Source organism: Odontesthes bonariensis, chromosome 12 (assembly GCF_027942865.1).
Source record: "Odontesthes bonariensis isolate fOdoBon6 chromosome 12, fOdoBon6.hap1, whole genome shotgun sequence".
In the NCBI taxonomy this organism is placed as follows: domain Eukaryota; kingdom Metazoa; phylum Chordata; class Actinopteri; order Atheriniformes; family Atherinopsidae; genus Odontesthes; species Odontesthes bonariensis.
In genome coordinates, this window is record NC_134517.1 from 35,381,916 (window position 1) to 35,404,869 (window position 22,954).

General features: G+C 43.5%; 1 protein-coding gene across 1 annotated transcript in view; it reads right to left on the minus strand.

Annotated features, from left to right (window-relative positions):
* itgb5 (integrin, beta 5) overlaps positions 1–22,954 on the minus strand; it is a 69,237-nt gene that overhangs the window by 38,241 nt on the left and 8,042 nt on the right. The window contains exons 6-10 of the mRNA XM_075480260.1: positions 18,090–18,251; positions 14,977–15,072; positions 14,799–14,888; positions 12,524–12,658; positions 1,466–1,640 (exon numbers count right to left, since the gene is read on the minus strand). Of these exons, the coding sequence (XP_075336375.1) occupies positions 1,466–1,640; positions 12,524–12,658; positions 14,799–14,888; positions 14,977–15,072; positions 18,090–18,251 (658 nt within the window). The remainder of the gene's footprint in view (positions 1–1,465; positions 1,641–12,523; positions 12,659–14,798; positions 14,889–14,976; positions 15,073–18,089; positions 18,252–22,954) is intronic.

The window sequence follows — 22,954 nt, forward strand, 5'->3', positions numbered from 1 at the left end:
GAGGATCTTTCGAGCATTTCAGTCCTTCTCTTTAGTTTCTGTCTGTTTCTAGACTTTCAATGCTTACAGTAAAGGTGAGAGGAAAGGAGCCTGAAAATATGCGGATAATTTTGTTCTTAAATTCTAGGGGACCCGGTGGGAGGAGCTTACGGTGTGAGCTACCAAGCAGGAAGTGTTTAAATCAAATCAAATTTATTTATATAGCACATTTCATGTATAAACAATTCAAAGTGCTTTACATAAAATAAAAGCAGCAGGGAGTGGGTGAGAAGGGACCTTTGGTCCAGCAGAACCAAACGGCCGTAAATGAGTCTGGTGAAGCATTTTTTTTAAATCACTCTGTGAGTTTGGGAGGAAAAATATCTGATATTTTATGTTTAAGCCAATAAAACAGCCCAATAAAAAAAATAAAAATAAAAAGGTTGGTGTACTTCAAAATCAGTCATAGTTTTATGGTTCACAAACTTCTCCACTGATGCTTTAAAGGAAAGAATGTCAGGTCCAAGACCACCGATTCAGGCATTTAAAAGAAAGCTCGTTTCTAAAGTGAATTCTTGTTAAAGTGTTTAGATATAATCAGGTTTGAAGCTCGCCACACGCAGCAGCAACAACAATGAGTCGTTCTGTTGTATTTCACATTATGCGACTCCTGGAAAAACACTGAAAATGTCGATGATTCAACCTGCAGGCGGAGGCGTGAAAAACTTTGAGTTCCACTAAAGCCAGTGAATAATGATAAGTGGAGCCTGAACAACGCCACTGCAGCTGACCAATGAGAGCAGGGGGGGCTCCTTTCTCCTTTAGATCAGGGAAACAAAACTCAACATTCAGGTAAAACAAAAAAAAAAACATGACGCTCTGTAAAGCCAGAAAGACTAAACCTGAGAATGGAGGAGCAGGAAAACAGCTGCTTCCACTTCAATGTCCTGGAAGCTTTAAGCTGGCAGCACACGGCTTGCATAGCTCCTTATTCATGACTTCTAAATATGAGGGATTAAATGTGATGGAGCCTCCTAAACAACAACCTGCAGTATACAGCATAAAACCATCCTTCCACGTTCCCTTCCAGGCGGCGGTACTTACTGGACCTGCCTAACAGGTTTGAAAAACGCTCCTTTTGGCCCGGTACCTTCAGCAGTTAAAGTAAATAAGGGCCATAAAGGTTTATGGGACTCAAAAACAAGAATTCCCTTTTAAATATTAATAATATTTTAGTTTAAAGCTCCAGTGAAACAGCAGAGGTTTTTTTTTTTTTTGATCGAGGCCTCACTTAAGAGTCAAAGTTCAAGAAACCGGTAGCAGAAATTACTTTAAGCACGAGTGAAGGATGAGTCTTTGACCGTTTTAAATTACACCTACATAACCCTGACCTACTGAGTCTGATTATATTAAGCTTTTATTAACCGGATATTAATCTATTTCAGGGCGAAATATGAACCGGATAGAAATAAGAGATCTGAAGTACCGATGGAGCTGCAGATGCTGCTGTTGCTTTTTGCTTCCCGGCTGCAGCCGCAGTCGCACTGAAAATCCACAGCGACCTCCAGGCGGTCTTTGAACCCCACCGGCTTGATGGTGAAGCTCTGGTCGGTGCCGCGGGGGGGGCAGCTCCTCGCCTCCACGCTCACGTTGAACGACACCTACAGAGGAAGAAACAAAGCCGTGAGAGGACTGGAAGCAGGGCCGGTTTTTGCTATGGGCAATGTGGGCGACCGCCCAGGGCGCACTCTATGTAAGGGCGCACGAGCGCCCTCAAAAAAAAAAAAATAATAATAATAATAATAATAATGAAAATGAAAATAAATAAATAAAATAAAAATAATCCCCAGTCTTCTAGACGACCGCCCAAGAAAAAAAAAAAAAAAATAATGAAAATAAATAAATAAATAAATAAATAAGTAATAATCCCCAGTTTTCTAGACGACCGCTCATTTCCATGGCAAGTTAGTGGAGTGGGCTCTGGGGCACCATCATTGTCACTGCTGAGAGCCCTACGGGGGGGGGGGGGGGGGGGGTGGGGGGTGGTTGACTAATCCCAGGCCACAACACAAGCTTCTTCCAATCCAAATAAACTGCATTTCATTCCTAAAGTTAACACAGACCCATAAACCTTCATTTAATTAACTGGGTTATGTGAAAAATCTGTGCAGCCATCTACGTCAATGTGTTTACGTCACGTGACTCCGGTTGATTGACGGCTGAACGGACGGCGTTAACGGGAAAAGCAAAGGTAATAATGTGGGGTCATCATGGATCATCATCATGGTGAAAGACCAAAGAAGCCATCAGGTGCCCAGTTTAGAAAGAGAAGAAGAGGAGAAACGGGCAGAAGATAAAGGGATGCAGATTTCTATCAGTGACGTAGGCTATAGGCTATCTGTTAGCCTCTTGCTAATATGTTGCTATTAGCCACGACTGTGTTTGATTTTTAGTTTTGCTGAACTAGAATTAGAATTGAGGCATCATGTCATGCAGCTAATTTCACCCAAAGGCAACCTGGTCTGGTTTGTGTTTGCAACACAACAAGAAGTCCCGACTGTGGATTAGTTTTATTATTATGAGCTATATGCTAAATTAAACAACTTAAATAACTTCTAATACACATTGACATGGCATTTTGTAAGCTGCATGTGGTATCTTTTTGTATTTAAGATTATATATAATAAAATACAAATAATATGATATGTTGTTGTGTTGTTGGCGGGGTAAGTCTTTTTTTTTTGGGGGGGGGCAGCAAGGGATGGTTCGCCCAGGGCGTAAATCTAGCCAGGTGCGCTGCTGACTGGAAGAGTTTGAGAACAGGCACCGATGGGAGGAAGGAGCGCCACTTCCTGTCAGTTTCAACCAGCCGCGGCTATTCAGAGACACCACGGGAAGCCGGGCAGCCTCTCCCATTCTCTGGCCAAATTGCTCCATCTTCAATGTTAAATTGACGATAAAACAGTTATTCACAAAACACAAGATATGCCCAATACTGCATTTACTTTCATAACTACAACATGTTGTCCTGTAGCTTAATGAAGTGATTTGTTCTGAAATCGTTCACTGAGGAAATCATGTTATGAAGCCGCCACTAACAGCCGGGCTTCCGAGCCGAGGGCTGCCCGGCTTCAGGAGGGGGCGGGAGAGTCAAGTTTTTTCTACAATTCTAGGTCATCATTGGCTAAATCGACAAAAACTCATCACTTCCGAGGCTGCTCGGCGTCTCTGGGGGTAGATTAGACGTGGGCGTGTCAATATGAGGGGCTGTGTCGTGATGATTGGAGTCAGTGTTTGTCCATCATGAGAGATTCTGTGGCAGCCGAATTTTTAAGCGGGAAGAAGCACGCTGGAACTTCAGTCCCAAAGCGGATACCAAAGAGACTGGTTGTCTCTGAAAGTGCTGTCGGAGTTTCCCTCATTTCCCATCGTTTCCATTTCCATCCTCACACACATACACTTTTGTAAATATTACACTGGAAATAAGAAACACATCCTTGTTGTTTAGAAGTTTTGTCAATGATATTCCTGTTGTGCATCTGTTTGTCGTGTTAGCTAGTAGTTTTGTCACAATGGCGGCTATGCTCGCAGCTAAGCAGTTAGCAACACCAAATGTAGTTGACAGGCTTTTAGCCAAGCGTAATATGGGCTTCCCCTGTTTTAAAAGTCAGCAGCCGCCACTGGTTTCAACTGAGCGAAAACCAACTGACACGAACCCACCAACACGAGCAGCTTCCAGCCACGTGGACGTGAACTACAGGTGACCCTGGCCTGTTTACGTTCCTGGGATCATTTCTCCCAAAGAGGAAGATGCAGAGCGCTGCTCAGGAACTCGGACACGGGACCAACACCCATTTGATTGCTCTGAGGAAGGAAGTCCTGACAAGAGAAGCCCAACCCGAGCATAAGCCTGCTCCTCTGGTATTCTTCTCATATTCACTCAACCAAACCAATCATCTTTAATGAGGTCTGTTTCATGCAGAGTTCAGGGCTTTCCCCCTTTCATGCTGCCCCGACTGAAGCCACGCTTCAGTGATTCCTCAAAATGTCCGTTTTCAGCTAAATGCTGCAGAGTCTGAGTGGATAGTGACCCAAACTGCTCTGGTTTGGCTCAGAGATCATTGGATCAAAAACAAAACCACAGTTATGAGGTTACAGAGTCCAGCTTCAATTTGAGGGTGTTTACAGTCATATCAAATGAACTATTTTTCCATTCACACCCCCCTGATTTTAGAGCGATAAAGTAAGAGTAAAGACAGCTGCAGGATGGGTGAAGTAAGCTTCATGAGCAGAGTAAACGTCATCGGTTTTACCGGCTCTGACCCACAGAAGACATTAAACCCTCGCAGGTGGTGGAGGGATGATGATCTGGGCTGGTTCTGCAGCCACAGGACCTGGGAACCTTGCAGCCATTGAGTCCACCATGAACTCCTCTGGATACCAAAGTGTTCTAGAGTCAGGCTACGGCTACACGAAAACGAAACGAGGGTTTTTCTTAAAACGGGTACGAAAATTATTGCGACCACACAGGAAAGCATCTCTGTCCACATGGAAACGCGACGCTTGCTGAAAACGATGCAGTACACACGAAACACCTCTAGGTGCGCTGTAAGCCACCCCCACCGGTTACACCAGAACAATAGAAGAAGCAATGCGCATGCGTGTACGCCCCTACTTCTACCAGCGCGAAGCTCACGTTGTTCCTTCAACAACGCCGCTGCAGTTAGCAGTGTCTGCTGCAGTGCTGCTATCAATGTTGTGGGGTCCATGATGATCGCTGTCTGTCCTTGTTGTGTTGTCTTCTTCTTCCGGATTTTGAATGGAAGCCGCTTTTCGTTCTGGTCACTGACGTATGTGTATACGTCACTGCGTTAGCCATGTGGCTGTGACGCAGATGTAAACGAATCCGTTTTGGCTGTAACAATGGAAACGAAACGACGCTGTTCTCAGATCTTCCCACTCTGGAACCCGTTCTCCAAAACTATCATTTTGGGGTAGTGGGAACGCCGGCTCCGTGTGGCCGCGACAGCCAAACGATAAGCAAAAGTATCGTTTACAGTGAAAAACATTTTCGTGTAGCCGTAGCCTCAGATGTGAGGCCGTCTGTCCGACAGCTGAAGCTGGGCTTAAACTGGCTCATTAACAGGACAAAGATCCCAAACACAGCAGCAGATCTGCAGCAGAATATGTGAAGAAGAGAAGAATCAAGGTGTTCAACGGTCCAGTCAGAGTCCAGACCTCAGCCTGCCTGAGATGCTGTGGTGGGACCTTCAGAGAGCTGTGCAGAAACCAAAGCTGCAAACCTCAATGAGCTGAAGCAGCTGGAGAGAAGAGTGGGAACAAGATTCCTCCTTTAACCAGAGAGAGACTGAGAACGTCCCACAGGAAACCAGCTGCTGGATCAGGGGTTCACTTAGTTTCTCACACATTTACTGAATTTAAAGGGGATTTCATGTCCTGATGCATAAATCCTAATTAAAATGGGGGTGTTCTTTCTTTTTTACAGGACTGTTAATAACCGGGTCAGCAGTACAGCTTATATTCAGCTCCACACTTTGGATCCGTGTGAGGTGGAATGCTCTTCATGCCGCCGCTTTATTTTGCCGGGGTGGTTTTGGGATGGGAACCGGTCGGTGGAGGAGCCGATTCAGGCTGGATGAATGGAAGGGGCTCATGTCTTTTATCCTCAGGGCAGCAGCTCTGGCTGCCAAGTTTCCTCGTCTTTTCTGAGGATCCCGGCCGGTCCACTGCCCAGGTGTCAATCACAGCCTCAGTGTTAGTCCCGACGCTGCATCCCAAAGACCTCGCACAAAGGAGACGGGAGGAGGCCTGTGAAACTGCCCCCCGTGAAAGGAATACTGGAGCAGGGGTAGAAATGCTAGCTGCCATGGTTTTCATTGTCACACTCGCAGACTGAAGGGATTCATGCATATGAATGAAACGAGCCTGCGCTAACACACCACGGGTTCTTTTTCATTAAAAAGATTTTTTGTCCAAACAAATCGGAATCATTTAAATTTCGTTACGTGACGTTTTGTTTGACCCCATTCACTGGTTTTTATCTCGGCTAATTGAATTTTGGGCAGTCATAAGAATTCCATCATCTGGAAATATTTATCCATAGGAACGCCGCTTTGTTTTTCGGCAACAAGGAGAGTCCTTTTGAAATGGTTAAGTCAATCATCCATTTCCTGTTGCAGACTCCCTCCTCTTTCATCAAACCTTCTGATTCTCTACTTGAATTAGATCAGACACAAGGAGAAGTTTTCTCAATGGGTTTTCCTTCCGTCCTCTCTCTGCATCCACTACTACCACCCATCAACCCCCTCTATCTCTCCACAACCTCAGAGTTGTCCTAACGAGACACATGATTGGGTGGACCGGCCTCCTCGCGACTCACATTTACAGTAAATTTAATTGTGAGCCTCGTTAACTTGTTAAGGTTCCCGCGCTCGAGTAGAGGGGGTTTCTGGGAGACATGTGACAAAGGCTCTTCCTGTATTCTGAATCAGTTTGTATTGTTTGTTGGACTGAGCTGAGAACAAATGGTCCACCAGGGGTTTTCCCCTCGGGATTTAAAAGTATAGATGGATGCTTTACTTTTGATATTGACATGGAAAATGGATATGCATCTGAATCTGTGGAATCTATTGTCACGTCTTCTTTGAAAGCTGCAAAATAATTTATCTGTAACCACGAAATACCAACGAAATGACTGTCTGTGCAGGACAGTTTCTTATCAAGACTGGAACAAGAATTTGGGGAGTTACTTTGGTGAAGAATCTTGAATGTGAACCAGACATTTCACCGGGAGCAAAGATCCCGAGCTGCGAGTTGAGCTGCCTCACTTGTGATTCATTGAATTACAGCATTGTGGTCAAAATGAGGCAAGCGGCAATCAAGCCTTCGGGTCATGGTCTGACAAACCGGTCCAGCTCCCATCATTACAAAGACCAGATCTAAAAGGTTCTTTTTAAAACGGGAAACTTTTACTTTCAGGAAGGACATAAAACTTGATATTTAGCAACAAGATGAAGTTAAGGTGTCTAAAAAGCTATTGAAACAAGTTCAGCTAATGAATGAAGATTTAGTACATGTTACAAAATGAGGTGAAACAACCTCGGATGTAGGAACTTACTAAAAAGGTTCAACCTTACTGCTTCCACAGGAAATAAGAGGGTAAGTAGCAGCCACGTGCTGCAAATCAATGCACTGATTAATTGATCATCAGCAAGAGAATTTAATGTTTCCAAACCAGAGGCTGTAAAAAGCCCAAGAAACTACATCTAATTGGGTTGGATTTGGTGGATTACAAATATCACTATGTCTGACCTTAAAAATGACAGTAAACACAAAGTGTGAAGATAACATAACCTTGATGGTGGAGACAGATGGATCAGTTATTGCTGGAGTTTACATATCCTTATCAACTCTTCAGAGCCACAGCAGATAAGAGAGGTTAATAACATGGAAACATCTGTTTTCTTAGGCCTCACTTCCTGCTGAGTGGCAACAACATTTAGAACAACACAATAACAAGACAAAACCAGCAGAACACAAAGGAACTCTTGATGCCTTTGAAGAAATATGGAGTCAGAAAGTAACACTTGAAGGAGGCAGTTAATGTGGGGATGTTGCAACAGCTAGTTGTGGGATGAGGCTAATAACTGTGAAGCAAACTGCATTTTGAGTTAAACATTTCTATTGGATAATGATGATTCTTGGGGGGAAACTCCCCCCCCCCCCCCCCCAACTTTAATGTTTCTCCTGGATAATAATGATGAAACTTTTCCCACATATTTAATATTTCTCCTGGATAATAATGATGAAACTTTTCCCACATATTTAATGTTTCTCCTGGATAATAATGATGAAACTTTTCCCACATATTTAATGTTTCTCCTGGATAATAATGATGAAACTTTTCCCCCAACTTTAATATTTCTCCTGGATAATAATGATGAAACTTTTCCCCCAACTTTAATATTTCTCCTGGATAATAATGATGAAACTTTTCCCACATATTTAATGTTTCTCCTGGATAATAATGATGAAACTTTTCCCCCAACTTTAATGTTTCTCCTGGATAATGATGAAACTTTTCCCACATATTTAATATTTCTCCTGGATAATAATGATGAAACTTTTCCCACATATTTAATGTTTCTCCTGGATAATAATGATGAAACTTTTCCCACATATTTAATATTTCTCCTGGATAATAATGATGAAACTTTTCCCACATATTTAATGTTTCTCCTGGATAATAATGATGAAACTTTTCCCCCAACTTTAATATTTCTCCTGGATAATAATGATGAAACTTTTCCCCCAACTTTAATATTTCTCCTGGATAATAATGATGAAACTTTTCCCCCAACTTTAATATTTCTCCTGGATAATAATGATGAAACTTTTCCCACATATTTAATATTTCTCCTGGATAATAATGATGAAACTTTTCCCACATATTTAATATTTCTCCTGGATAATAATGATGAAACTTTTCCCACATATTTAATGTTTCTCTTGGATAATAATGATGAAACTTTTCCCACATATTTAATGTTTCTCCTGGATAATAATGATGAAACTTTTCCCACATATTTAATATTTCTCCTGGATAATAATGATGAAACTTTTCCCACATATTTAATGTTTCTCCTGGATAATAATGATGAAACTTTTCCCCCAACTTTAATATTTCTCCTGGATAATAATGATGAAACTTTTCCCCCAACTTTAATATTTCTCCTGGATAATAATGATGAAACTTTTCCCCCAACTTTAATTTCTCCTGGATAATAATGATGAAACTTTTCCCACATATTTAATATTTCTCCTGGATAATAATGATGAAACTTTTCCCACATATTTAATGTTTCTCCTGGATAATAATGATGAAACTTTTCCCACATATTTAATGTTTCTCCTGGATAATAATGATGAAACTTTTCCCACATATTTAATGTTTCTCCTGGATAATAATGATGAAACTTTTCCCACATATTTAATGTTTCTCCTGGATAATAATGATGAAACTTTTCCCACATATTTAATATTTCTCCTGGATAATAATAATGAAACTTTTCCCCCAACTTTAATGTTTCTCCTGGATAATAATGATGAAACTTTTCCCACATATTTAATATTTCTCCTGGATAATAATGATGAAACTTTTCCCACATATTTAATATTTCTCCTGGATAATAATGATGAAACTTTTCCCACATATTTAATGTTTCTCCTGGATAATAATGATGAAACTTTTCCCACAAATTTAATATTTCTCCTGGATAATAATGATGAAACTTTTCCCACATATTTAATGTTTCTCCTGGATAATAATGATGAAACATTTCCCATATATTTAATGTTTCTCCTGGATAATAATAATGAAACTTTTCCCGCATATTTAATGTTTCTCCTGGATAATAATAATGAAACTTTTCCCGCATATTTAATGTTTCTCCTGGATAATGATGAAACTTTTCCCACATATTTAATGTTTCTCCTGGATAATAATAATGAAACTTTTCCCACATATTTAATGTTTCTCCTGGATAATAATAATGAAATTTTTCCTGCATATTTAATGTTTCTCCTGGATAATAATGATGAAACTTTTCCCACATATTTAATGTTTCTCCTGGATAATAATGATGAAACTTTTCCCACATATTTAATGTTTCTCCTGGATAATGATGCCGATTCTTGGGGTGAAACTTTTCGCACAGATTTATCCCCTGTGATGGAACATAGTAACAGAGGAGTGCGACACTGATTGCATCCGACTTTCTTTAAACACAAAAGATGATAAGAATTATCAAGCAAAATACAACTTACCAATCAGCCAGATCAGAGATTAAAATCTACAAAGCAAAGTGAGGGGACTTTCCCACATTAAAACTCACTTAGTCATAGCTATGGTGGCAGTGTTTACAGGTGTCAGATCTCTGTCTTTGCTCACAGTAACATGAACCCTCCTCCTCCTCCTGCGAAGGTCTGATTTCAACAGACTGGAAATCACTACACGAGGGTTCAAAGGTCACGCAGGGTCATAAACTGGCATTATTATCATTCAGTAAAGAAAGATTGGGTCTGTATGTCCTAAGATATGCAGCATATGAGGATAAATTCCACATTCAGCTTGGAGTCATGTTGGTGGAGTCATCCAGAATAAGGTAATCCTGAGAGTTTGAATAAAGGCAACATCTTTAAGAGGCTATTATAGGTTATTCAAGCTCTTATGATCAGCAACAAGAAATTTAAACATAAAGTCAAAAGCCAAAGACGATAAAGAGTCCACAGTCGACCTCCTCAAGACCAAACCGAAGGTGGTGAAGGTGTGAAAGAGCACCACCAGGCAGGGTTCAGCTTCTGCCTCCGAGTCTAAGACTGCAGGAGGTCAGAGTTCAAAGTGCCTTCCACATCACATAAATGTGACGGCTGTCTGTGTCAGAGTTGGTCAAAGACAAAGTAGAAGGACAAGCTGTACTTTAGCAGTTTCAGCACAGCTCAGCAGTTAAAAGAAGTCAGTGGTTCTCTGAGCTACACCCAAACAGAAGTTGTGTGAGGTGTCTGGGTGTGGTGCATGAACATAAATACAGTACAGACACAGCAGATGGATGAGCTGAGAGCCTTGGTCAAGAAAAACAAAGGTTATCCATCACTGTGAGAAGATAATGATGAGTGAGCTAAGCTTTGTGGTGAAAACACACCTAAAGGCAGACTAACAGGCTGCTGTCCCTCCTCCACTGCTGTAAAAAACAAAGCAGTAAATCAGGAAATAAAGAACAATTTCACCAGCTTTAAAATACAAAGAAACACGTCCACACCACCGCAATGACTCAAGGGAAGGAGCCACTTAATCCCATTTTATCTGAAACTTAACCTTCGGAAGTCTAACTGTTTGTAACTCAGAGAAACGAGAGGAGACAGCCGAGAAACATCCTCAACATCAAAATAAGAACAAGGAAATACCGCAAGGGGGTTCCTGCAGGGAAACACACTGTGAGTCATAAGGCATGAAAAAAAGAATAAGATCTGTTAAGGGTGTGAATCAACCATCAAAAAAAAGAAAAATAAAAACGTCTGATTGTTTCTGTTGCCACAGGCTGTCGCTGCCCTCCTGACTTCAGCCGCCCCACCTCCATCCATCTGCCCGGGGCTTCAGTGGAGCCTCTTCTGAAGTGTTCGGCCCTACTTAGGAACCCTGTTTAGCCTGAAACCAGGAGGGCTCCATGGACTTGACCTCAGGGTGTCTGTGAAAGCCTTATGGAGGTTTCAGCTCCCACGGCTTTGAACAGACCTGACATGCTCAAACTTGACGATGGGTGGGTGTTACATTTGAAATTACAGCTCAGACTCATCGTCTAACAGGTAATTTGATCGGCCGATGCCTTTGCTGCTGCTTAAAAAGTTTCACTTTTTCCCAACTTTCCTCCAGAAACTACACTAGCAAAGCAAAGGATTGGATTAAAGTTTCACTACACGTGCATCTGGATCGATCTTCATTCAGAAAGAAGAAACGAGGAGAAGCAGAACAACTGGACGATTGTTTGGAGGAGAAACTTGGTTATCCACACCTCGACAATGTACTGTAGACTGATTGGCTGTGTTCGAAACCGCATACTACCATACTCATCAATCAGACAGTATGCAGAGCGTTTACCCACAATGCATTTCGCTCCTGCCCGAGCCGAAATCAGCCGGCCTGAAGCTGATTTCTCTTAAGCTCTAAACTCTGTAAACTTTAGCAACATTTGAAACATTTTCAGGTGAGAAAGTAGTCGTTTAGATCCCCAACGTGTTGAAAACCTGACAAAATACCGGCTGTTTACAATTTTGTTCCCACGAATTTGGCGCTACTAAAGCTAGCCGCAGTGAGCAACGCACTTCCGGTTATTTTCACAAAATAAAATACCCGTTGCCTTTTATCATAGGGAAAGCCATTACCATACAATTGGTGCTTTTGTTTTGAAAACAGGAAGTGAACCTACCCTCGTTGTAGCTAGCTTGAAACTGCCGTTTTGACAGGAAATGATGATCGGCGACGTCACGTTACGTTGCATCTTGGGTAGTTTGAGTATGAGTAGTAACCTCATGATGCATACCCAACATTTCAGAGAATCTAGTATGCATCCGGGAACTTCTCGCTCACTCAAACTCGCATACTAACTCAAAAAAGTTAGTAGGAGAAGTAGGATTTCGAACACAGCCATTGAGAAACTTTCCAAACACTTATGGCCTCAGTGGTGCCGCTTCACTTAAAAAATACCAACATTACTGTCCAGCTGCATAGAGCTACAGCCTGTCTAATGTGTGTGTTCACTTTCATAAACACAACAACATCGTTTCTCAATTAAAAACCTCATCAAGCTGAATGTTTCTCTGGGACGATGCTGCAGCCTGAGCAGCTCAGGTCGAACACAGTTAAACCTTTAAATTTTAATAAGCCTAAACTGATGCAGGTGAACACATGCAGGCTGCTCAGGAGGATGAAACATTCAGAACGAGGTGGGAAGCGTGGCGGGGAACTCACAGTGTCGCCGATCTTCAGGTCGGCACATTTCTGGTAGCCTGGCAGCGGATTTCCGTCCTGGCAGGTGGCGGTGAAGGACACGCTGATGTCCTCCGGGTGGTCCCACACCGTCAGCTCCACTTTAGAGCGGATGTTCTGAGGAGAACAAGTTAAGAAAAAATAAAAATAAAGATCAGAGACTGAAGCTGCACGCTCGGCGTCTAAGGCTCTGAGTGGCTGAGAAGCAGAGTTTATAAGATGGTTAATCTGACCACAACCACGAATGCTGCGCATGGCTGCAGGTTGCCAGTGGGTGGATGTTTGCACATCGCAGCTGAACGTGCACACTCATTCACTGACTCTGAGTCTGACCCTGAACGCCATCCCAGCCGGCGGCCTTCCACCGCTTTCACACGGTGGTAAAATGTGGCAGCTGGAATGTTAATACGGCCGCCGGTCAAAGATCACTCCCACACACCGAGCGCGTCGACCCACGACCGACACAAAAAGGAGAGCCGAGGAGAAATCTGAACACCCACACAGAAAAGCATTCAGGGAAAGCCTGACGACACATTTCCTCCGTTTCGTCAAGCTAGAGTTAGTCAGATCGGAGTCCGGACGATATTCTAAAAATGTTTTAAGTTTTAAAAAAAGATCTTAATACATTTTATATTAACTTTACAGACAGTTTGAAGCCAACAAAAAGTTCATGTTTTATCTCTTCAGCTTCATTTAATCTGTTAACAAACATCATTTCTGCATCTCAGACCTGCAACACGTCCCATAAAAGTCAGGACAGAGAACCTTCTCCCGCTCTGGGACGTTTCCTTCTCCCGCTCTGGGACGTTCCCTTCTCCCGCTCTGTGACGTTTCCTTCTCCCACTCTGTAACGTTTCCTTCTCCCGCTCTGGGACGTTCCCTTCTCCCGCTCTGTGACGTTTCCTTCTCCCACCCTGTAACGTTTCCTTCTCCCGCTCTGGGACGTTTCCTTCTCCCGCTCTGTAACGTTTCCTTCTCCCACTCTGTGACGTTTCCTTCTCCCACCCTGTGACGTTTCCTTCTCCCACCCTGTAACGTTTCCTTCTCCCACCCTGTGACGTTTCCTTCTCCTGCTCTGGGACGTTTCCTTCTCCCACTCTGTGACGTTTCCTTCTCCCACTCTGTGACGTTTCCTTCTCCCGCTCTGGGACGTTTCCTTCTCCCACTCTGGGATGTTTCCGCCTCCAAGCTCAGAGAAGTGGACGCCGCCTCTGGATCAGGCTAACATCAGGCTGACATCAGGCTGACATCAGGCTGACATCAGGCTGACATCAGGCTGACATCAGGCTAACACCAGGCTAATACTAGGCTGACATCAGGCTGACATCAGGCTGACATCAGGCTGACATCAGGCTGACATCAGGCTAACACCAGGCTAACACCAGGCTAATACTAAGCTAACATCAGGCTGACATCAGGCTGACATCAGGCTGACATCAGGCTGACATCAGGCTGACATCAGGCTGACATCAGGCTGACATCAGGCTGACATCAGGCTAACATCAGGCTAACATCAGGCTAACATCAGGCTAACATCAGGCTAACATCAGGCTTCTTCTCTGCACAGTAAAGCCTGTGAATGGAACTCTGGATCGTGGTGCTGGACAAAGGTTTCCCACAGTAATCCCTTGTCCGTGTGCTTCTATCAGCTGCTGCTGAATGAGGGTTCTTGATGCAGCGCCGTCTGAGGGGTCAGAGGTCACGGGGGTCCAGCTTAGGCTCGCTCCCTCGTCCTTTACGCTGAAACTCCTCCAGATTCCCTGAATGCTTTCATGATATTCTGCTCTGCAGAGGGAGAAACATGCAGATCCCTTCCAGTCTTTCTCTGAGGAACATTGTTTTAAACACATTTGTGGACAAACTGGAGCTCCTCTGAGCATCTCTGCTCCTCTCAGACTCATCATGGAGGCTGATTTAGGACCAGATCCTGGTTAAAATCACCGTTTAATGACACCATTTTTAATTCATTACAAGCACTAATTTACCAACTTATCCATCTTTTTTCTTTTGGGAATATGTTGCAGCCTGAAAAGTAAAAACGATGTAAATGATCAAATAAATTGAACTTAAAATCCTCGGTTTAATGACATTTCTGTGAGAAACATGAGCCCCAGCCTGAGTCAGCCGGATGCTCATTAACTGATTCACATAAGCGCACAACTTTAAACAATCTGCCGCCCTCCCCCTCCTCTTATCAGATTCCTCGGCATTAGTGGAATATTTCCCTCACAAACAGGAAGTGACTTCCTTCACTCACATTGTAGGCTGTGATGATCAGCTGGATGACGTTCTTGGAGTCCTGGTCCAGGATCTCGACTGTGGTACCAGGTATGAGCGCAGTGAAATTCTTTGTGAGGAATAAAAAAAATAAATAATCAGTGTTTAGATTCACAAAAGCAGGTCAAAATCTTGGATTTAGTAAAAGAAAAACGCACCCTGTAGATGACGTAGAGCCGCTTGGTCACAGCGAAGATGAGGAAGATGTTGTTTTCGGCCAGTTTCTCCCCGAGCAGAGCCAGAGACGGATAATCCTGCACACAGAGACGTGAGGCGGCGTTTCATCCACACAAACATCAACAGATTCCAGCTCAGAGGACAGATGAGACGCTTCGATGCTCCTCTGACCTCCGAGTAAATCTCCATGTTGTTTAAAAAACAGGAGCTTATCTCCCTCTCCGGCTTCCAGATGGAATTATTTACTCTGGATGCCTCTGCTCAGATTTAGATTTCAGAAAATAAAAGATTAAAACAGAGGACGGATCGTTCCACAAACAGGAGGAGAAACCCGTCCTTCAGACCCAAACAGAGCCGGATAACAGGCGCTTTCTTCCCGTTTCACACTTTACTCATCTTTAAGGAATCGTTATTAGGGCTGGGCGAGTCAACTCGTTATTATCGTGTTAACGCATCAATTATTTAACGTCGATGAATATTTTAATCACGCATTAAAACAGGTTTTATTATCTTTTTATTTTTTAAATTTAAAAAAAAAAAAATTGGGGGGGCTTTTGTGCCTTTAATGGATGGAAAGTTCAGCGAGACAGGAAGCAGGGGGCAGAGAGAGGGGGAACGACACGCAGCACAGGGCCGTCCGATGTGGGACTCGAACCAGGGCCAGCTGCAGCGAGGACTGTAGCCTCTGTACATGGGGCGCCTGCTCAACTCACTACGCCACGGACCCCCCCTGTTTTATTATTTATTTTATTTTGTAAAAGTCTGTTGCTCACAGGCTTTTATTTTGTAACAGTCTGATCCGGCGGATCCACCAAACATGGAGAAGGGTACGGAACTTTTACTCGGCCATTTTCATGTTAAAGTTCTTCCAGACGGCGGAGTCGACAGAACCAAAGTCATCTGTAAACTCTGCCAAGTTGAATTGTCTTCTCAGCGTAGTAGTTCCAGTCTAAAATATCACTTAAAGGCAAAACACACAACTGATAGCAGCAAGTCATTCAAGGAAACAGACAGTGGAGCGAGGCTTCTACATAAAAACTACAGAAAGATGCTGATGTTAAAAGTGTGTTTGCACAACAAATGTTATGGCACTTTCATTCATATGGCAGCACATTTAAAATAAAGCTAAATGCTAAAAGCTATACGCTACTTTTGGATTCATTTTTGGATTCTGCGTACAAATGCGATTAATCGTGATTAATCAGGGAAATCATGTGATTAATTAGATTAAACATTTTAATCGTTGCCCAGCCCTAATTTTTTATCATGTCAAATCAGGCTTAATCATCACTTTGAGCCTCTGAACGTCAGCTGCGACCCCACCAGAGTTGTGTGTTCACACATCAGTTTTACTGGCAGCCTCCAGGTGGTGAAAGGTGCCCCGGCCCCTCCCAACATGAGCCATTATCAAAGCACGTGTTCCTCCTCAATCTGACCGAAGTCTTTCTGTGGTACGAGTCTAAAGAGACATCAAAAGTACGTCGATCCAGTGATCCTGGATAAATGAAAGCCGGGTGGAAGAGTGAATAAAAGAAAGAATAAAACCACTGAGCAAACATTGGAAGATTCCAGCTCCCACTTTGCAAACAAACCGGTTAGTTGAACAGTGGAGTAAAGAAGCGTATCGATGCGAACTCCAGGTTCAAAGTTACCAAAAGAGCTGAAGCTGCATCACATGTTTATAATGTTCAGTGTTCGCTGACACAGCAGTTCTGCTCTTTTTCTCCTGCTTTGTTCTTCAGAAAAGTGAAATAAAACCTAGAACTCTGCCTCCTCTGTCCTCTGGATCTTCCGGTCAGATTCTAAACTTCTCAGTTGTTCTCAGTGTGGTTCCCCGTGTGAGAAACTTCATCACGGTTTTAAACGTCGCCACAGTACCGAAACACGTCCTTTAAGGGTTTCTGACGAGCTTCTGAGGTTTCTGTAGCTTTAAGTCCGACCTGATGGAGAAGAGTTTGGAGTCCCTCAGGGCTCCATTCTGGGCCCCGTTCTGATTTTAGCAAAAACAATGTTTCCTTTTACTGCTTTACAGATGAAATTAAAAACTGAACTGAACTGTTTAAATTACATCAAAGAACTGGACCTAAATAAATGGCTGATGTGTGAAAAAGCTTTAAGCAGAGGCCTTTGTTCTGGCTCATCTGGAACAACATGCAGCCGTTAAGGATTGTGGTTCATCACCAGCTTAGGCCTCACTCTGAGCTTCTAGTTTGTTACACGGTTGATTTTTTTTCTGGTGTTATTGCAGGTTTTTAAGTCTCTTAACAGTCAAACTTTTGCATGTTTTCCATCCGAAGACAGTCCCCTTTATTTATACGTCCCACTTATAAAGTAAGTAAGCTGGAGCCTTTCAATGAAGACATTGAAAAATCATTTATGATCAATCCTCTGGTGAACTGGGATGTTTTTCTCTGCCCGCAGCTTTCTGAACTACAACTACAAATGGATGATGGATCTAAAACCACATACGAGAGGTAAATAATTCTGAAAGGATGGGGCAGGGCTTCACTTTAGCTCCAATTGGGACAAACTGGACCTGAAAACACTGAATATTACAGTCCACATGGAGACTTCCAGAGACCTTAACCTTGTTGTCATTAAGCTTCAGGAAGTTTGAGCTCATCCACGTCTCTGATCACACAACCAAGCGGCGATTTTAGGGCAAATAAACTTGTGCATCATCTGCGAAACAGTGAAAGAAAAGGTTTGAGATGCTTCTAAACATCCACGTCTACCCTCTGATGTTAGATCAAAGTGGAGTTTGAAACCTTGATCTTATGCAGGATATATTTATATCATTAAAAAGAGGTTTCTGATGCACGACATCACTGATTGACTGTGCAGAGAAGGCCGAGCATCCGAGACGAGCAGGTTTACAAATAGGCTCTCAATCGTTCTCAAACAGGCGTCTCCCGACAGCTGGGAAAGTCGTGGTTGATCTATTTCAGCCATTTACTCCCAGAGCAGAAGCTTTATCAACGTTTCACACAAACCTTCTTTCATCTCTGAGCTGTAGTTCGTAAGAATCCTCATTTCCACCTTCCTTCTGGCTAAAAAAAACCCAAAAAAACCCACAGAGAGCCGGTCTTCTCACCATCTTTGTGGAGGCGCTGTACTCGTTCTGGTCGTTGAGGTGACACCGGCCGTCGTGGGGCTGGACGAGACCCCCGAGCCGGCCGTCCAGAGCGAGATGTGGCACGTCATCGGTGGCGAACACCAGCAGGTGGGACGCCTCCTTCCTCCAACCGATTTCCTCCTGTTAAAAAGCACAGCAGCCGGGTCAGAGTCGGTATCCTACATGAACCCTGAAGTCAGATGTTAGATTTAAACCTGATCCTTTTATTATTATAATAATAATAATAATAATAATAATAATAATAATAATAAGTATTATTTAAACTTGATCCTTTTATTATCATAATAATAATTATATATATATATATATATATATATATAAATAAAATATTATAAAAATTATAATAATAATAATTATTATTATTATTATTATATATACTATTACAATAATATAAAATTATGATAATTATTATAATATTTATTTTATTATATAAATTCTGATCTGGAGACTTTATTCGAACCTGCTGTAAACATCTGTAGGGATTACAGATCACAGAAACATCAAATCGGCCTTTTCAGAAATGGACTTTGCACTAAAATGTCATTATGGGCCCGTTTTTAACCGACAAGCGCTAATCCAGAGCCACACAAAGAGTGGAACAACAACCAGAGGTTTCTACAGAGCCTGTCAGGCCTTTATCAACAGGAAACAACAGGCAGGGCACAGAGAGCGCTGACCAGTGCAAGATACTAAAGAAACACGCCAATCAGCCGGGAAGCCTTTTGTCCATTATGTGTCCCGTTCAGAGCTGTGGAGGCCCCCTGATCAGAGGCCTCTGAAGTGCAACAAAAGGGCTGAACTGTGCAGCTCGCTGCTCAGAACGCAGAGGAGGATTTCAATCCAAGGACACATTAAAGCTCTGCAGTTCTGCTTTATCTCATATCCAAAACAAACAACTTTCAGACACAATGCAACTCGATCCTTCTTCGTTTGTTAGATAAGTTCCTTCAGCAGTTCTCTGGCTGATTGTTGCAGCCGAAAACGGTTGATTTCCAGAAAAACAAACTGTTATACTGGCTGAAAATCTGAAGAAATCTTACTTTTTTCTATGTGCAATTCACTAATAAGGCTTAAAAATGCTTCTTCTGTTCACTCAGAACAGCAGATGGATCAGCTGAAGGTCCAGATGCATCTCTCAGCTCCTGTGTCAGGTCTTTGCTGGATGTTTTCCTCTTTCTTAAGGACATCACTTTCAGATCCTGTTCATCTGCTGGAGATAGTTCTTTAGGCCTGACACTTCTTCTTCTGTCCTCCACTTGTCCAGTTTCCTCAAATGTTTTAAGGACACACTGCACACCATGCTGAGATATGCCAAGTTTTCAGCTAACAGCTCTTTGGGAATCACCTTGTTGCTGCAGAAATCCTGTTTTCTGTCTGTCACACTGTGTTATCTTTGCTGTTTTTCACACATGCAGCTAAAGAAATGGGAACAAATCTTAATTCCAGTCTAAAACCCACAAAGAGCTTCTAGATTATTCATTTCTGGTGGCATAAAGCAGTTTAATCATTTCATTTATATTAATTGTTCCATAATTAGTCATTAGATTATATCTTATATTCCTTTTTTAAGCTTTAAAATGAATCTTATTTACTTTTTCTTGATGTTGAATAACATAATTCTTATTATTGTCTGTTTTTTTCCTACTTTTAGACGTGATAACGTTCATTTTTTGGGATTAGGATTGTTTTTTAAACTCAATTTCATATATTAATTTGACTCTTTTGGTGACTGAAAGCAGTTTTAACTTAAATGTACAAAAAAGTTGAAACTATGAAGCTGTTTTTCACACATGCAGCTAAAGAAATGGGAACAAATGATGTGTCTCTGTGACAGGCTGCTGGGAACAAAGTGCCTAAAGATCCAGTTTAAAACGGCTTCTTTGCTCAGTTGGACACAACACTGGTTCATCCCTTGAGTTAGGAGCCTTTTTCCTGCCTGAATGGTTCACAGCTCAGAGTTAAGTGGCTTAACGAAGAGAAAATGGACTGAAGATGAGGGAAAAAGCAGAAAATGCCCAAAGAAAAACTCTGAAAGAGCTTCAAGAAGCTGCAGAACTGCTGATCAGGACACTTTATAAAGAAATAAAAGTTCACATATAAACACAAACTTTGTTTAACTTGTGTAAAAAAGGGTAAAAAGTGACACAGAATCACTGGAAGACTGACGCATGATTCTGTTAGGAATCTCCACGAGGCTCCGCCTCCCGCCGGCGAGCGTTCAAACACTGTAGCTCAACCAAATTACAAGGCTGGAGTCCTTCTCCTCCCTTAGAAAACAATTAAACTGGGGGATGTGACCGGCCATGTTTAACCAGCTGCACCAGACTCCACTTCCTGCCCCCCCCCCCCGGGTCCTTTTCATTAAGAAGCAGACGGGCCAAACGCCTGTCCAGAGCTTCAACTCAGCTTCAACTCAGCTTCAACTCAGCTTCAACTCAGCTTCAACTCAGCTTCAACTCAGCTTCAACTCAGCTTCAACTCAGCTTCAACTCAGCTTCAACTCAGACCCAGGTCAGCTTCAACTCAGCTTCAACTCAGCTTCAACTCAGACCCAGGTCAGCTTCAACTCAAACCCAGGTCAGCTTCAACTCAGACCCAGGTCAGCTTCAACTCAAACCCAGGTCAGCTTCAACTCAGACCCAGGTCAGCTTCAACTCAGACCCAGGTCAGCTTCAACTCAGACCCAGGTCAGCTTCAACTCAGACCCAGGTCAGCTTCAACTCAAACCCAGGTCAGCTTCAACTCAGACCCAGGTCAGCTTCAACTCAAACCCAGGTCAGCTTCAACTCAGACCCAGGTCAGCTTCAGGTCAGCTTCAACTCAGACCCAGGTCAGCTTCAACTCAGACCCAGGTCAGCTTCAACTCAGACCCAGGTCAGCTTCAACTCAGACCCAGGTCAGCTTCAACTCAAACCCAGGTCAGCTTCAACTCAAACCCAGGTCAGCTTCAACTCAGCTTCAACTCAGACCCAGGTCAGCTTCAACTCAGCTTCAACTCAGACCCAGGTCAGCTTCAACTCAGACCCAGGTCAGCTTCAACTCAGACCCAGGTCAGCTTCAACTCAGACCCAGGTCAGCTTCAACTCAGACCCAGGTCAGCTTCAACTCAAACCCAGGTCAGCTTCAACTCAAACCCAGGTCAGCTTCAACTCAAACCCAGGTCAGCTTCAACTCAAACCCAGGTCAGCTTCAACTCAGACCCAGGTCAGCTTCAACTCAGCTTCAACTCAGACCCAGGTCAGCTTCAACTCAAACCCAGGTCAGCTTCAACTCAGCTTCAACTCAGACCCAGGTCAGCTTCAACTCAGACCCAGGTCAGCTTCAACTCAGACCCAGGTCAGCTTCAACTCAGACCCAGGTCAGCTTCAACTCAGACCCAGGTCAGCTTCAACTCAGACCCAGGTCAGCTTCAACTCAGCTTCAACTCAGACCCAGGTCAGCTTCAACTCAAACCCAGGTCAGCTTCAACTCAGCTTCAACTCAGACCCAGGTCAGCTTCAACTCAGACCCAGGTCAGCTTCAACTCAGACCCAGGTCAGCTTCAACTCAGACCCAGGTCAGCTTCAACTCAGACCCAGGTCAGCTTCAACTCAGACCCAGGTCAGCTTCAACTCAAACCCAGGTCAGCTTCAACTCAAACCCAGGTCAGCTTCAACTCAGACCCAGGTCAGCTTCAACTCAGACCCAGGTCAGCTTCAACTCAGCTTCAACTCAGACCCAGGTCAGCTTCAACTCAGCTTCAACTCAGCTTCAACTCAGACCCAGGTCAGCTTCAACTCAGCTTCAACTCAGCTTCAACTCAGACCCAGGTCAGCTTCAACTCAGCTTCAACTCAGACCCAGGTCAGCTTCAACTCAGCTTCAACTCAGACCCAGGTCAGCTTCAACTCAGACCCAGGTCAGCTTCAACTCAGCTTCAACTCAGACCCAGGTCAGCTTCAACTCAGACCCAGGTCAGCTTCAACTCAGACCCAGGTCAGCTTCAACTCAGACCCAGGTCAGCTTCAACTCAGACCCAGGTCAGCTTCAACTCAAACCCAGGTCAGCTTCAACTCAGACCCAGGTCAGCTTCAACTCAGACCCAGGTCAGCTTCAACTCAGCTTCAACTCAGACCCAGGTCAGCTTCAACTCAGACCCAGGTCAGCTTCAACTCAGACCCAGGTCAGCTTCAACTCAGACCCAGGTCAGCTTCAACTCAGACCCAGGTCAGCTTCAACTCAGACCCAGGTCAGCTTCAACTCAGACCCAGGTCAGCTTCAACTCAAACCCAGGTCAGCTTCAACTCAAACCCAGGTCAGCTTCAACTCAAACCCAGGTCAGCTTCAACTCAGCTTCAACTCAGACCCAGGTCAGCTTCAACTCAGACCCAGGTCAGCTTCAACTCAAACCCAGGTCAGCTTCAACTCAGCTTCAACTCAGACCCAGGTCAGCTTCAACTCAGACCCAGGTCAGCTTCAACTCAAACCCAGGTCAGCTTCAACTCAGACCCAGGTCAGACCCAGGTCAGCTTCAACTCAGCTTCAACTCAGACCCAGGTCAGCTTCAACTCAGACCCAGGTCAGCTTCAACTCAGACCCAGGTCAGCTTCAACTCAGACCCAGGTCAGCTTCAACTCAAACCCAGGTCAGCTTCAACTCAGCTTCAACTCAGCTTCAACTCAGCTTCAACTCAGCTTCAGGTCAGCTTCAACTCAGACCCAGGTCAGCTTCAACTCAGACCCAGGTCAGCTTCAACTCAGACCCAGGTCAGCTTCAACTCAGACCCAGGTCAGCTTCAACTCAGCTTCAACTCAGACCCAGGTCAGCTTCAACTCAGCTTCAACT